At 43.8% G+C, this 14,362-nt stretch overlaps 1 protein-coding gene across 1 annotated transcript in view; it reads left to right on the top strand.

The window, feature by feature from the left end:
* Positions 1-7,821: 7,821 nt before the first annotated feature.
* The window catches only part of SLC35B4 (solute carrier family 35 member B4), a 30,063-nt gene continuing 23,522 nt past the window's right edge, over positions 7,822-14,362 (top strand). Inside the window, exon 1 of the mRNA XM_054563991.1 lies at positions 7,822-8,144. Coding sequence (XP_054419966.1) covers positions 8,068-8,144 — 77 coding nt within the window. The 5' untranslated portion in view covers positions 7,822-8,067. The remainder of the gene's footprint in view (positions 8,145-14,362) is intronic.

The raw sequence follows: 14,362 nt of genomic DNA, 5'->3' as shown, positions 1-14,362 counted from the left end.
CAGCGGAAGAGTGTTCCAGTTAAGACAGAAAGTGCAAAGTCCCCAGGGCAGGAATGCGCTCAGATATTGCAGAAACAGCAAGTAGTTCGGTGCGGCTGGGGAGCAGTTTGCACAGGGAAGGTGGTAGATGATTGAAGGAGATGTACCAGCGGCCAGATGGTGAGCTGGAGTGTTTGGAGGAGTCCTGGTGGCTTCACCTTGTTTATCTTGCTGCTTTGACAAAACTGGCAATCTCTTGGGTCAGTGGAGCAGAGCAGTTGTGATTGTAGCCTCTAGTGACAGGTGTGTCTGGATGTTCGCCAAGCTCACAGCTTTCTATCCCCTTGGAAAGATCTCCTCATCTCTCTAAGCCTCAATTTCCTCCTCCATAGAATGGAAATCATAATAGTTCCTAGCTCATTAGATTTTTATGAAAATTAAATAAGAAAATTTGAGTAAAGTGCTTCAGACATTAGCTGTTGTTGTTGAGGGCAGCGGGACCATGGCCTGCACTTTTCCTTTATCAATCAACAAATATGTATTAAGCTTTATCACGTGCAAACTTTGTCATGCATTATCTCGTACTTCCTAGCATTGTGTTGACCACCTAATTCAACTCTTAATGAATTGTTGTGGACTTACCAAACAGCAATGATTTTGTAACCTAGTAACCAGCTAACTGACAACTGTATTCAGAGCTCAAGAGCCAGAAGGAAAACAAAATGTCTTTGAATTTCCAAAACACCTGTCAGAAAGATTATGCACTAAAGCTATAAACTTAAACCATGGAGAACTCTCCATTCCTTATTTGCTTTGAAATCCAATCACGTGCTCAGTCAGTCAGTTACAGAGGGTTGGAAGGGACAATAGGCAAAGGCCAACCTGCTTCATGCAAAGAGAGCAACATTGCAGAAGGCAAAATTAAAACTATAAAAGGCAGGGAGAGCTCAAGAAAAGAATGTGGGAATCTATTCACTCACTCCTTTGTTCATTTATTCAATAACTCGTTCACTCAACAAATACTCATGGGTGACTATTGTAGGCAGGGCATGAATATTGGGAGCTGGGCACACAAAAGTGACAAGAACATCATCCTTGCCCTCACAGAGTTTAGGGTGATGGGGGTAGCAGGCAAGGGAACATCTCACAGTGTTGAGGGATAAACCGGGTGAGCACAGGACACTAGAGGGCGCTGGAAGAGCACCGATCAGATTTCAGCCCATGGAGACCATTATCCGGAGGAAGTGGAGCCCTTTAGGATCAGGGCACTGAGGCAGGGGTTCAGCCGGTGACCCAGTAAGAATCACGGCCCAGCAATGATGCTGAATGCACAAGATAAAGCAGGGAATTACATGAAGGTTTCCATTCGAAATTATCTCAGTACAATTTTCAGTTCTAAAATTGATATGCTAACTGGAAATTTGGCCTTAGGAGAAACCTTACCCTTATGGCACTACTGTTTATTTCCTGGTGATACTAGATCTCAGAGGAATTGTTAGGCTTGAGGTATAATATATAATATTTTGTCCTGTGTAAGCATTAAATAAAGCACCTATTCTGGTTTGTTTTTTGTTTTGTTTTGTTTTTTAACTATCCGGTTATAGAAAGAAGTATCCTTAGCGACGGGAGCCCTATAAAAGCTAGGTGCTATTAATGCTATTGTTTTGAATCTAAAACTTGAGTAAGTCTGTCAATTTGACTATGTTTCATAGCTAAGTTATAGCCAATTGTTCACCTGTTTGATTTACTCCAAAATGCATGCCATTGATATTCAGTGCAGCACTGTTTATTAGAGAAAAATATTGGAAACAATCTGAAGATCCAGCAGGGACCAATTAAATAAGAGGTGACCCAGTTATACATAGAATACTATGCAGCGATTAAAAAGAACAAGCCAGTGCTACTCTGAAACATTCTCAAGATAGTGCTAAGGGGGCAAAAAATAGTATCTGAGTGTGAAAAAGTTACATATTTCATAGTGAACAGAAGGATGCACAAAACATTGGTGACAATGGTGATCTCAAAGTAAGGGTCCTTGGGTAACTGGGGTTCAGGAGGAAAAAGAGTTATTTTGTACTGGTATCCTTTCTGCTTTTTGAATATTCTACTTTTTGCACGTATTACAGATGCAAAAATAAATCTACAAACTTTTTTTAATTAAGAAAATGTAAATAGTGTCACTGATCCCAAAGGGAACACGTTAGGCCAAGATGGTGGACCAAACTGAGCAAGTGTCAAGTGAGGGCTATTCTAGGGCAGCCTATTCCTTCCTCTGGCTCTGTTGCTTAGGGTATGGTTGGGGGTCATAAGCCAGAGGCCTAAGGAAAGAATCTGGCTCAAAGATTGGTGTGCTCCATGCTTCAAAATTGCCAGTGCGAAGAACTTGAATATACGTTTCTCCAAGGACAGTTTACAAATGGCCAATAAGCACATTCCAAGGTGCTCAACATCACTGGTCATTAGAGAAATGCAAATCAAAATCACAATGAGATACCACTTCACACCCACAAGGATGGTAACTCTTAAAAAAAAACACACAGAAAATAACAAGTATTGGTGAGGATATGGAGAAAAGGGAACCCTAGTGAACTGTTAGTACAAATATAAAATGGTATGGCTGCTGTGGAAAATAGCATGATGATTCCTCAAAAAATTAAACACAGAATCACCATATGATCCAGCCATCCACTCTGGGCATATGCTCAAAAGATCTGCAAGCAGGGTCTCCAAGAGATACTTGTGCACGTGCGCTTATAGCAGTATTATTTTCAACAAAGGGTGGAAGCAACTTGAGTGTTCATTGATGGGTGAATGGATAAACAAAATGGGGTATATGTGGAATATTATTCATCGTTAAGAAGGAAGTAAATTCTGACACAGGCTACAACATTGATGAACCTTGAGGGCATTATGCTAAGTGAAATAAGCCAGGTACAAATATACTCAATACTGCATGATTCTATTTACACGAGGTATCTAAGTCATCAAATTCATAGACACTGAAGTTAGAATGGTGGTTTACAGGGGCTGGGCGTAGGAAAGAGGGGCGAGTGAGTATTTAGTGGGATAGAATTTTAGTTTGGCAAGGTGGAAAGAGTTCTAGGGATGGATAGCAGTGATGGTTGCTGTTATGTAAATGCATCTAATACCACGGAACTGCACACTAAAAATGGTTGTGATGGTAAATTTTGTTATGTGTAAGTCACCATAGTTAAAAACAAAATTTTTTAAATGTGAATTTGAATGTATCCACACAGAGCTTACACTTTCCAATTCCCCAAGAAAACTCCTATGTTTTGCGATCAGTTTCACATGTTTACCTTACCTGCCTGGCTCCATATGCATTCAAATGTGGGAGCCTTGGGAAACACATTTAACCTTTTTGACTCTCAGATATTTTCCTAAATATAAAAACCCCTTTCTACCTCATCATGGATGGAGGAGTAGATGAGCTGTGCGTGGAAGCATTTGTGAACAGAAGCCGTCACCCCGTGGAACAGATCAAAGCATGTTTCAGTGTGTGGGTTAGTGGCATCTTCACATACACTGCATACCTGAGAAGGCAAAATGGTGACAGTGTAGGGAAATTAAAATTAAATGATCTCATGCTTTTTCCCCCTTAAAATATTTTCGGTTAGGGCAGGGAGTGGGGAGTGAAGTAAATAACTTCGAGACATGTCACCCTTTGTGTAGAAAACTCAGTTTTCTGACCTTGTTCTTTTTGTAAAGGTACATGGTACAACAGTGTCTTTCCTGAGAGTTAGATTTGCCACCTCAATTCAGTGACGTAATCTAACAAACGTCAGTCCAGCAGCCGTGAAGGGGGAGGCGCGAGGCAGGGGGATCAAGCAGAGGCGGTTCCTGCCGTCCAGGAGCTGACCCACAGCCTGGGCTCCAACGGCTGTTCCTTTGGGTGGTTATTCTATGTAGCAGGGACAGTTTTCACCTCCTTTCCTGCTCCCCGTATGAGAGACCCTACAAAGACAGCTGGTTTTGCTAAATGTCCTTCTTCCTCCTCCCCTACTCAACCCCGTCTGTCTGTCTTTCCTTCCTACCGTCCAACCATTACTTACTGAGCATTTATTAGAGCCAGGTACCATCTGGATTGGGAGGGCACTATGGCTAAAGTCCTTGACCTTGTGCTACTAACGTTCTGGTAGAGAAGATTCCCTCCGTCGCCAGAATTCTATGTGCTTTAACTACAGAGCTCTGAAAGAGAAAATCTGTCTTTTAGTAACATCCTTGAAGAAAGTAGATTATATAAATCTGTTAATACACTGGGGCATTGTTTGAATCTGACTTATGAAACAGGCAACAAAAATATTTGGGCCTTACAAATACCTTAAGGATATTTATAGCGTTCCTTTCTTGTGCACAGTGCCAAACACCTCAAGATTTATGTGATATAGAGAGGGAAAAATCATCCTCATATGATAGATACGGAAAACAACAAATTAAAAAAACACAAGTGACAGATCCCTGGAGGACTGTCCACTAGAGGACCCTTGTCAAGCAGTAACCCACCGGGGTCATTGCACTTAATGTTTTGGTCAAGAATTTGATTAAGTGGATCCTATAAATGATTCAAAATCTTTCTGAGTGTCTGGAAATAGAAGAAAAAAAAACAAAAACTTGACCGCTGCAACACGGGGACAAAGCCAATGAACACTCTCAGAGCAACAGGTCTTTTCTCACAAGGGAAGAGAATTGTGCGGAGGTTTAAACACGGCGAGCCCAGCTGCTGTGTAAGAGGATGTTATTCACTCGAAGATGCTAGAAGTTTGAGCTCTGTGTTTCCTTTCCTTGAGGGCAAGGAAAAAGAAGAAAAAAGTTTGGGCGATGAAGCCATGCCTACACTTTGAAACTGCGGTTTTATGATGAAACACTTAGACTACTGAAATAACCCCTGAAAGGATCTAGGGCGCACCAGCTGTTCATTCGCAGCCCTTCAGCTCCAAATCCACACGTCATAGCCCTGCCTGTGATGCTGGGGCTGGGTCCTGTGGACGCCGGTCCACTGCTGGGTGGCGCAGTGCCGCGCTGTCAGGGGGATGCGGCAGGAGCCGGTCGGGACGAGGGGACCTCTCTTCCTGATTCTGGCGTGTTTTCCTTTTCCTGTTCCTGCAGCATGTAAGGTGTGCTTTGGCACTCACCTGAGTGAGTTCAGCAGTACCCTTGCAGGATGTCACCAGAAGGTTCTGCCAGAGCTCCAGCCAGCTTCCTAGAGAGCACACTGCCCCCAGCAGCAGCTTCCTGACAAATTGGCTGGTGTCCCAGCTGGACCCCAGAGGTGGCTCATAGAGTTTTCTCAGCGCCTCCCTGAACTTCTCTGCTAGCCAGGGGGCTACAGCGAAACCTTCAGTAAGGCCTGAATCTCCTCTTCCAAATGTGTTTCTTCCTTGCGAAGCCTGTCTCAGTCCTGGGCAGTAGCTGCACCTTATATCTGTTCTTCCTGTAATCTTGGGAGTTGCTTACCCCCTCATAGCAACTAATCTTCTGATCCTCACTAATAGCTCTTTATACTGGTGATTTCTGTTTTCTGACTGGACCTTGATTAATATACTGATATCCAATAGAATTGTGTATTTATGGTCACCAAAAGCTATGTATAAGAAATTTCAAGTAGCACCATTCATAATAGCCAAACGCTCCATCAACAGAAGAGACAAATAAATTGTGGTATATTCATACAAGGGAATGCTATACAGCAATGACAATAAATGAACTACAAATACATGCAACCACATAGATGAACCAACAAACAAAATGTTGAGTGAAAGGAGCAGAAAACAAAGAAAATATTCCGTATGATTCCGTTTATGTAAAGTCCAAAAACAGACAAAACTAATCTCTGGTGCTAGAAAGTAAGAAAGGTAGTTATTCCTCGAGGGGATTAATGATTAGAAGGGAGAACAGGGAGCTTCTCAGATGCTGCTAATGTTCTGTTTCCTGGCCGGGGTACTGGTTCTGTGTCATTGTTTATGGAAATTCATTGCCAGTGCATTTCTGATGTTTGCATTTTTGAAGTTCATTGGGATAAAAACTATTACATATTTATTGAATTTATGAGGTGTGAATTATCTTATTCAAATAAGAAGTCAAGCTCATTTACTTCCTCAACAACAACAACAAAAAGTACATATGACATGCCAGTCAGTGTATTTCATGCTAAGGACCTAGAGATGAATTAGTTATTCTTGGTTCCTGTGTGCAAAGAGGCATAGCGTAGAAGGGGAGGAAGACTGACATGAAAACAGGTAACTACAATGCAACGTGATTACTGGAATGGTTTGGGGATGGATGGGAGTGCTGGAGATATAGAGGAGGGAGCTGCCAAGGGTGCATCGAAAAGCTACACGCAGAAAGCTTATGTGAGCAGCAAGTTCCCTTCAACATCACATTGTTGAAGATGTCCAATAAGCGGATGGAAATGTTGATTTAAGACATGAGGGAGTTTGGGGCTGTGTATATACATACGTGCAGGATCACAGTTCCATGGTGATGGCTGAAGTTATGGAGGTGAGGTCACCAGTAGAATGTGTTCAGGGCAATAAGAGTTGGGAAGAAATCATGGAACTTTGGAAGGGGAATTCAGTGGGCAGAGGAGGAAAAGCCTGCAAAGAACTAAAAAAGGTTAAGTCGGAGAAACAGAAAGAGGAGTGTTGTGTCTTATAAAGAGCGGGACAAGAGAATATCAGAAGGACTGAGCTTTTATTGTCAAAAGCCATTTGCAAGATCAAGTAAGTCTGTGGTACAGTAAGTTCTCACTGAACATCATCGATAGGTTCTTGGAAACTGTGACTTGAAGTGCAACAATGAAAGCAATTTTGCCATAGGCTAATTGATAAACGCAAGAGTTCAGTTCTAATGGCATTCATCATTATAACTAAATGACGTTGAATGGAATAACATTATTCAAGGACCTGCTGTATATGATTTTGACAATTGGGAGGTCAGTAGAATTCTGAAAGAAACTACTTTAAAAAAATCTGGCTTTGATCAGAGTGAAAAAACAAAGACTATGAGGATAGGTTACTCTCTAAAAATATTTGGTGGTAAAGTGAAGGAGAAAAATATATTTGTTTGAGCATGATTGCAGGCTAAGAGGAAAGAGGAGTCTAATGAAATGTTGGGTGGCAGGAGGTTCCTGAGCCAATGGGAGGGGTGGGGTAGAGAAGTCTCCAGAGTCAACTGTTTTATGTGTCTTCTATTCAAAGTGTGGCCCACAGACCGGTTGCCTCGGCAGCACCCGGGAGCTTGTCAGAAATGAAGAATCCCAGGGCAAACTGCAGCTGTAGTGAACCAGAAGCCACATTTTAACAAGATCCCCAGGTGACCATAGCCTGTAACCCTCACAACAAGCGGAAACGTTGGCATTACTGCTCCCATTTTTACCAATGATGAGACTAAGACTCAAAGAAGTTGCTTGAGATAGCAGAACTGATTAGTAGCTGAGCCAAGATTCAATCCCAGAACTTTCTGTGTCCAATGTTCTTTCCAAAAGATAGAAAAATACGGTCAGAGGAATTTATACTTTCACTTGGTTCAGAATTGTTCAGATGGTAGACCGCCCCAGCGATAAATCACAGATCTGCAGCACTAGTGCCACCAGCGGTGTTTGTTGAGACAGTAATGCACGAATCCCCCTCTGAACCCTTAGTAACCTAGCAAGAAACAACCTCGACCAGGTTGGAACTTCACTTCCCAGCAAGCCTCGCGGCTACCTATCGCGCGAGGCATGACGGTCACCTCGCCCTTCTCCCTTCTGTGGTGGAGCGGCCCAGCAGAAGCGGGACACGTCCCAGCCTGACGTAAGCGCGCGGCATCCTGGGATATGTAGTCTGGCAGAGACTAGGACGCCCCCCCGGATGAATGGGGCCGGGGCTGACCGCGAACTACAGCTCCTCGGCCCGCAGCGTTGGTGGTGGCCGCCGGGGAAGGGGAGACTGCGGCGGCCCCGGGGAAGAGTTCCGTTCTGGGAAGGTGGCGATGTTCTGTGCCGTGGCCGAGGCAGCAGCTCGGCTTCCTGGGGTAGCGGTATAGGCGGGCGCTTCCTCTGCGCGCTCGACCCCCTTCCCCTGCACCGGCATGCGCCCGCTCTGCGCTGTGGGCCTGGTTTTCGCAGGCTGCTGCAGTAACGTGATCTTCCTAGAGCTCTTGGTCAGGTGAGTGACCCCCGCGGGCTGCACCCGGTTCCCCGAGGTGCACTGAGAAAGCCGGAGGAGAGGCGTCCCCGTGCCTCCTTCCCCCTCGCGTCCCCCCTCACCGCGCCGGGGCGGAGGCGGGGGTGGGACAGCGCGAGCCAGAGGCCGTGGGGCTCTTTCCTGTCTGGGACCCCGCTGAGTCGGTCACTCCTTCCGCCCGCGCACCGTCGGTTTTCCCGCCCAATAGTTTCACAGCATCTTCCGAGGGAACACTTAGGGTGTTGCTGTCGTCACCCCTTTTTCACGCTCTGGGAGATTGAATCCGGAGGATTTCCCACGTGACTGGCCTCAGGTCGTCAGGGAGCTCGTGGCAGACCCCGAGGTTCCTTCAGCTCTTTTTTTCCTTCCTGGTAATAATGCCACGTTTGCCTTGAGCAAAGCTTTTCGATTTTTAAGGCAGCCTGATTTTGTACACGCTGCAATGAAAGTTTCCTGTGTAGTCAAGTGGCCCGCAGATCGGTGGGCATCAATGAGTACTTGTTCCAAACATTGCCCCTCAGTGATGGAATAGACTCGATTCTTGTTTTTATGTGTAAGGTCTGCGTCATTGACTCAAGAGAGCATTTCCAGCTTTAAGACTCATATTGGTTGGTCTTTAAACCGGGAAGCATCTATTTGGAGATGTAACTTTATAAATTAAGATTGGGAGTGAGGGCATGGATTAAAAAAAAAAAAAAGCTCTGGAACATTTACACAGTGGAATGTCACTCGGTTGTAAATAAGGAGAAAATCCTGACTTTTGTGACAGCATGGATGGACCTGGAGATTATTACGCTGAGTGAAATAAGCCAGTCAGAGGAAGACAAATACCATATGATCTCACTTATATGTGGACTCTAATGAACAAAATAATTAAAATAGAAACAGAATCATAGATACATAGAACAGACTGACAGCTGTTGGAGGGGTGGGTGCTTGGAGGGCTGGGCAAAAATAGGTGAAAAGATTAAAAAAAAAAATAGTGCACGTACATGACACATAGCCCTGGGGACCGAAAAGCACTTGGCTTTGGGTGGTGAGCGCAGGATGTAGTACGCAGATGATATTTTACTGAGTTGTACACTACAATGCCACCCCAATAGATTCAGTTTAGAAATCGGGGGGCGGAGGGAGGGCAGAACGCATTCAGGGGGTGATGAATGGACGCTGGACTTTTGGTGGCGAACAACAGGGTTTTAGAAACAGATGTCAAATTCTGGTGTTGCACACCTGAAACTTACATAATGTTATAAATCAATGTTCAAAAAAAAAGAAGAAGAAAACAATGGCTAGGAACATTACCAAAGGGAGACAAGGTTAGTTATATTGCGATGGTGTGCAAATAATGTTGAGTAATAATGTGCAAAGTTCAGTGGGTAGAAAGTGTTACAGAAAAGGCCACAGGTGTCCTGGAAAGGGCTCGGGACTAAAAAATCTCAAAATTATGAACTTCGTTCTTGGCTTTGTCGTCCCCTGGCTGTGTTATGTGACCTTTTCAGATCATTTAGCCTCCCTGGGCCTCCTTTTTCCTCTGGAAGGTGCTATCTGTGGTGCTCTCTACCACGGTGTTTCTGAACCTGCGCTGTATCTCCATTCACTGTCAGAACAGTCTGTGTACAAGAAGTAGAATTTCTGTTTGACGGTGAAGCAGGTCTCAAGACATTAGATGGTCTTTTAGTACTTGTAAGTGGCGGAGGTAGACCGGGAATCTAGGATACCTGAACTCCTAGTCCAATACCGTTTTCAGCCTCCCTCTTCATTTTGAACTTGAGCAGCCTAAAGGTTTTTTTGGTCACCCAGTTCCTCATGTGGTGCCTACTAGAAATGTATTTTATTTTCCTGATACTGCTGGTTAAGTCATTCTGAAGCAATCAGCTTATTTAGGGGTAAGCTTTGTATGGGGTTAATTTTTGCAGTTACTGAGCTTGAAATTGTGTTATGCAGAAAAGGTTGCTTGAGATCTGTCATTTGTCGTTCTTAAGTAGGTGGTGAGAGATATGGAACAAAATAGATCCTGCTGTGAGCTGGTACATTTCAAAAGAAAGATTTGGAAATTGATTTTAAAATAGAAAAAGTGTGATGAAATCGGGCCAGCCAAATACAGGGGTCATATTTGTGTTGACTATGCCATTAGATTAAACCTTGTCAAAGGCTAGTGATGTCAGTCTCAGTTATGCTAGCAGCTGAAGGCACTCTTTACTAGTTATGCGCCATTGGCTAAATTACTTGATCTCCCAGAGTTGTCTGTTTTCTCAACAGCGAAAGGGGGTAATGGTTCTACCAGCCTCACGTGGTTTTGAGGGATTGAGATTCATGTGCAAAGCCTGAAACACACTCATAGTGGGCTTCCTCTTCTAACAACTTGTATTTCAATACGGGTCTACCTTGCTTTATGAATTTGTTCCTGGGAAGTTGTGGCTAAACCTAACTTAACTCATACAGAAATGTTTTCATGCATTACGGGAGTGTCTATTTAGAACTTTGAAATAATTTGTAAATAAATCATCCCTTATTTATCTTTTTTTGTAAGTCTGGGATTTTCATATAGCAATGGGTTTTCATAAGATGGGAGAAGCACATTATTGATTTAGTGAATGGTACACCAGACTGAATAGGAGCTTTTCCCTGATTTGCTCGGGCAATCCACAGCTTCTCGTGTTACAGATCAATACAGTAAGAGCTGGTTGGCCTGGATGGTCCTTAATGCTCTTTCTAGTTTTGCCCTTCTCAGAATTTGTGACTTTATCTTGGGCCATCACAGCTTATAACTTTTTTATAGAGCAGGAACAGTGCTTTTTATATGGCTTCCTTGGAACCTTTGGGCGCCCTAATAAGTGGCAAGTAGAACACACTATAAATATAAATGGAAATGCTACAGTGACTTGCAGGGAGAAGCGACCGTTCATAATCACTTTCCTCAAATTGGAAAACAAATGTAGGTGTTTCTTTCTGATGTTCATACCTATAACTGGGGTCTAAAATAAAACACAAAGCACAATGCAGTGTAAAGAGCAGATGCGAAGTAATGGCAGGGGATATGCAACTAAGTAGGCAAGGTGTTGTGTGTCTTACATGAAGAAAGCAACCCTAAACATTTTCGTTTTCCCACTCTTATTTCAATCAAGTGCTTGATGCTGAACGAAAGAGAAAAGTTTCCTAAATCTAGAATAAGAGATAACAAAAGGCATGCACTATCTGCCCAATTCTTTCTCTTCAAAGTTGCTTTTTTTTAAAAAATAAAAATTTGGATTCTTGCCAGAGAATGCACAGTCAGAGAAACTGTTTGCTGTTAGTGATTATAATTCCTGAGGAATGAATTTCAACAAAACAAGTGACTTAGGGGAAAAGGGTCCAAGTTTTTCCTCTGACGTTTTAAGACAAATTATTTAAATTAAAATGATTAATTCCATTGTTATCTTTACAACAGTGTGTTCCTAAAAAACTCTGTAAGTTGATATTTGAAAAATTAATAGAGTGCATTAAGCATATTTAAAAATCCTGTGGAAATTGAGCCCTGGCTGGTGTGGCTCTGGATTGAGTGCCAGTCTGCTAATGTAAAGGTCACAGGCTCGATTCCCGGTCAGGGCATATGCCTCGGTTGCGGTCCAGGTCCCCAGCTGGGGACATGTGAGAGGCAACCGTTTGATACTTCTCTCCCTCTCTTTTTCTCTCCCTCTCTTTTTCTCTCCCTTCCCCTCTCTCTAAAAAGAAATTAATAAAATCTTTAAAAAAAAAAAACCCTATGGAAATAGAGAAAATAGATGGGAGCTGTGAAGGCGGTGACAGGAAGTGACTCCTAATGGGTAAGGAGTTTCTTTCGGCGGTGTCCTAAAATTAGCTCATGGGGGTGGCTGCACAACACTAAGTGTCCTGAACGTAAAATCCCACTGAACGGTAGGGAATAACAGTGGTGGTGATGGGGTCTGCAGACACCACGTATGCGCCACGTGGCCCAGGGCCATTTGCCTGACTCAGTGCCCTGTGTGTCTTTAGCAATGGAACGGGCATAATAATACCTACCTCCCTAAAAATAAAGGTAGAACTACCGATGATTGTGATGCCTTTTAAAAATATTACCGAGAATACACTTGTACAGTGAATCATTTTTGGAAAAAAAATTGTTTCTTTCTATCTTACGTGCCGTGTTAACATTCTAGATCACGGTCGCTTCACGGGAGGCGTCCCCACGTTCATTCAGGGACTTGAGCGAGGGCCAGGCCCTGTGCCCAGAGAGTAGCAGCCCCGTCCGCTGGCCATCCCTCCGTGCCACTGGGTTCCTGGGCCTCACACCCCACGTGTGGCTCCCTCAGCTTACTGTCATCTTGAGGGCCGGGCCAGGTCTCATTCACATTGAGAGCTTCATGGCTGCGAGCCCCGTAACTGTCCTTTAGTTGAGTTGCCCAAGCTTTTGGTAAAGAGAAAATGGAAGGGAAAGCAAGGAAGCTCCAGGAGCCCCGTCTGGGCTAAGTCTTGGGCTTGGCACTTTATGTATACTTTCTCATCGAATCTTCACTAGAACGTTTAAACTGTTACCTCTGTCTTATAGGTGAAAAAAAAATAGTCAATACAAATATCTTTTAGCTGACTAGACTTTAGCTAAAGACCTGACAATAGGCAAGGTCCCACGTTTTGGTCCTAGAGTCCTAGCCTTTGCCTTTTTCCCTCCATAGCAGACGCCAGGGGATACGCTTTTCAGGGACTGGCTTATTTGCTCTGCAATAAAACCAGTGAGATAGGTGCTAATACTGTTCCTGTTTTAAAGATAAGAAAACCAGATGGAGATAGGGCAGTTAACTTCCGCAGTCACAGGGTAAGTGACAGCTGCATCCTGCAAGTCACTGTGTACTTTCAGCCACTGTGGAGCACAGCAGTTCTCAACTCTGTGTTGGCACGTAAGAATTACCCTCGCATCTTCCACACAAACACCGGCCCCCGCCCCCGCCGTTTCCCCAGACCTACACTTGTGGTTCTCAGCTCTGGCTGCACAGTAGTATCAAGTGGGAAGTGTTCAAAAGGACAGATTCGAGGGCCTTACCCCAGACAAGTCCAATCCAGACTGGGAGGGGGAGGCTCCCCCGGCACCTGGTCTTTAAAGAGGGACGTGCGCAGAGTTGCACAGAGAGCGCTGAGGACTGTCTGCCTGCTGCTCCAGTGCCGCCTCCTGTCGCCTGTATTGGGGCTAACAGTTTTAACAGCTCCTTCAATGAGGTAAACGTCTTACATGATTATTTATGGATTCCTGCAACCTTTAGCCCCGTCCCTCGAACATAAGTGTGAAAAGAAACCATTGAATTGAATACAAAGCAGTAGTTTTCAAGGAAACCTTCGTAGGCAGTAAATCCTAAAGAGTAGCAACAGTTCTGCTTCACATGGTAAGCTTAGCTCTGTACAAGGTGATCAAAGCAATGAACAAGAAAATGGCAGTAAATACATATCTGTCAACAATTGAATCTAAAAAACAAACTAGGTGAACAAGAGGAACAGAGACGGAATCATGGGTGCAGAGATTTTTGATGGACGTCAGATGGGTTGGGGGGTGTGAGGGAATGGGTGAGAGATGCGCAGATTAAGAAGTACAGACAGGTCGCTACAGAACAGTGGGGGTATAAAGCACAGTATAGGAAATGGAGCAGCCCAAGAACTGACACGCGTGACCCTGTGGACACGAACAGTGGTGTGGGGACGGCCCGAGGGAGTGGGGGTGCTGGGTGGAGGGGGGCAAAGGGGGAAAATCGGGACAACTGTAACAGCATAATCAATAAAATATAAAAAATAAATGAAATGAAAAATGAAATAAAACTGCAAAATCAAAAAACAAAATAAAAATAAAATCTCAGAAAAGAAGAAAGCCTTGTGCTTGGGGTTCTTTCTTTTTATGCTTGATGAGTGTATTTAAGAATTTGCATACTTGTCACTGCTATTTCATATTAATACCACCAACAGGATGGAGTTTTAATAAATAGCATTATATTAATACTTAGTAATATGATACCATCTCTCTAGTCACTATCTTTGGGTAAATGTCTTGGGTGAGGATGAAAATGAAGATGAAGACTGAATTTCTTAATATGGCAATGTAATATGGGGAATCTGGAAGCTTCAGGAAAACAAAGACAACTGCTCACTTTGAACTCCCTCCAGTGATGAGCAGAGCCTGATGGGGGACAAGCCCAAGAAACCCCCAGACAGTTTAAGGACCG

Source organism: Pteronotus mesoamericanus, unplaced genomic scaffold, assembly GCF_021234165.1.
Source record: "Pteronotus mesoamericanus isolate MK-2021 breed Mesoamerican mustached bat unplaced genomic scaffold, CSHL_Meso_final scaffold_85, whole genome shotgun sequence".
NCBI lineage: Eukaryota > Metazoa > Chordata > Mammalia > Chiroptera > Mormoopidae > Pteronotus > Pteronotus mesoamericanus.
The sequence above is the reverse complement of the archived record's forward strand: the minus strand, read 5'-3'. Positions and strand labels throughout refer to the sequence as shown.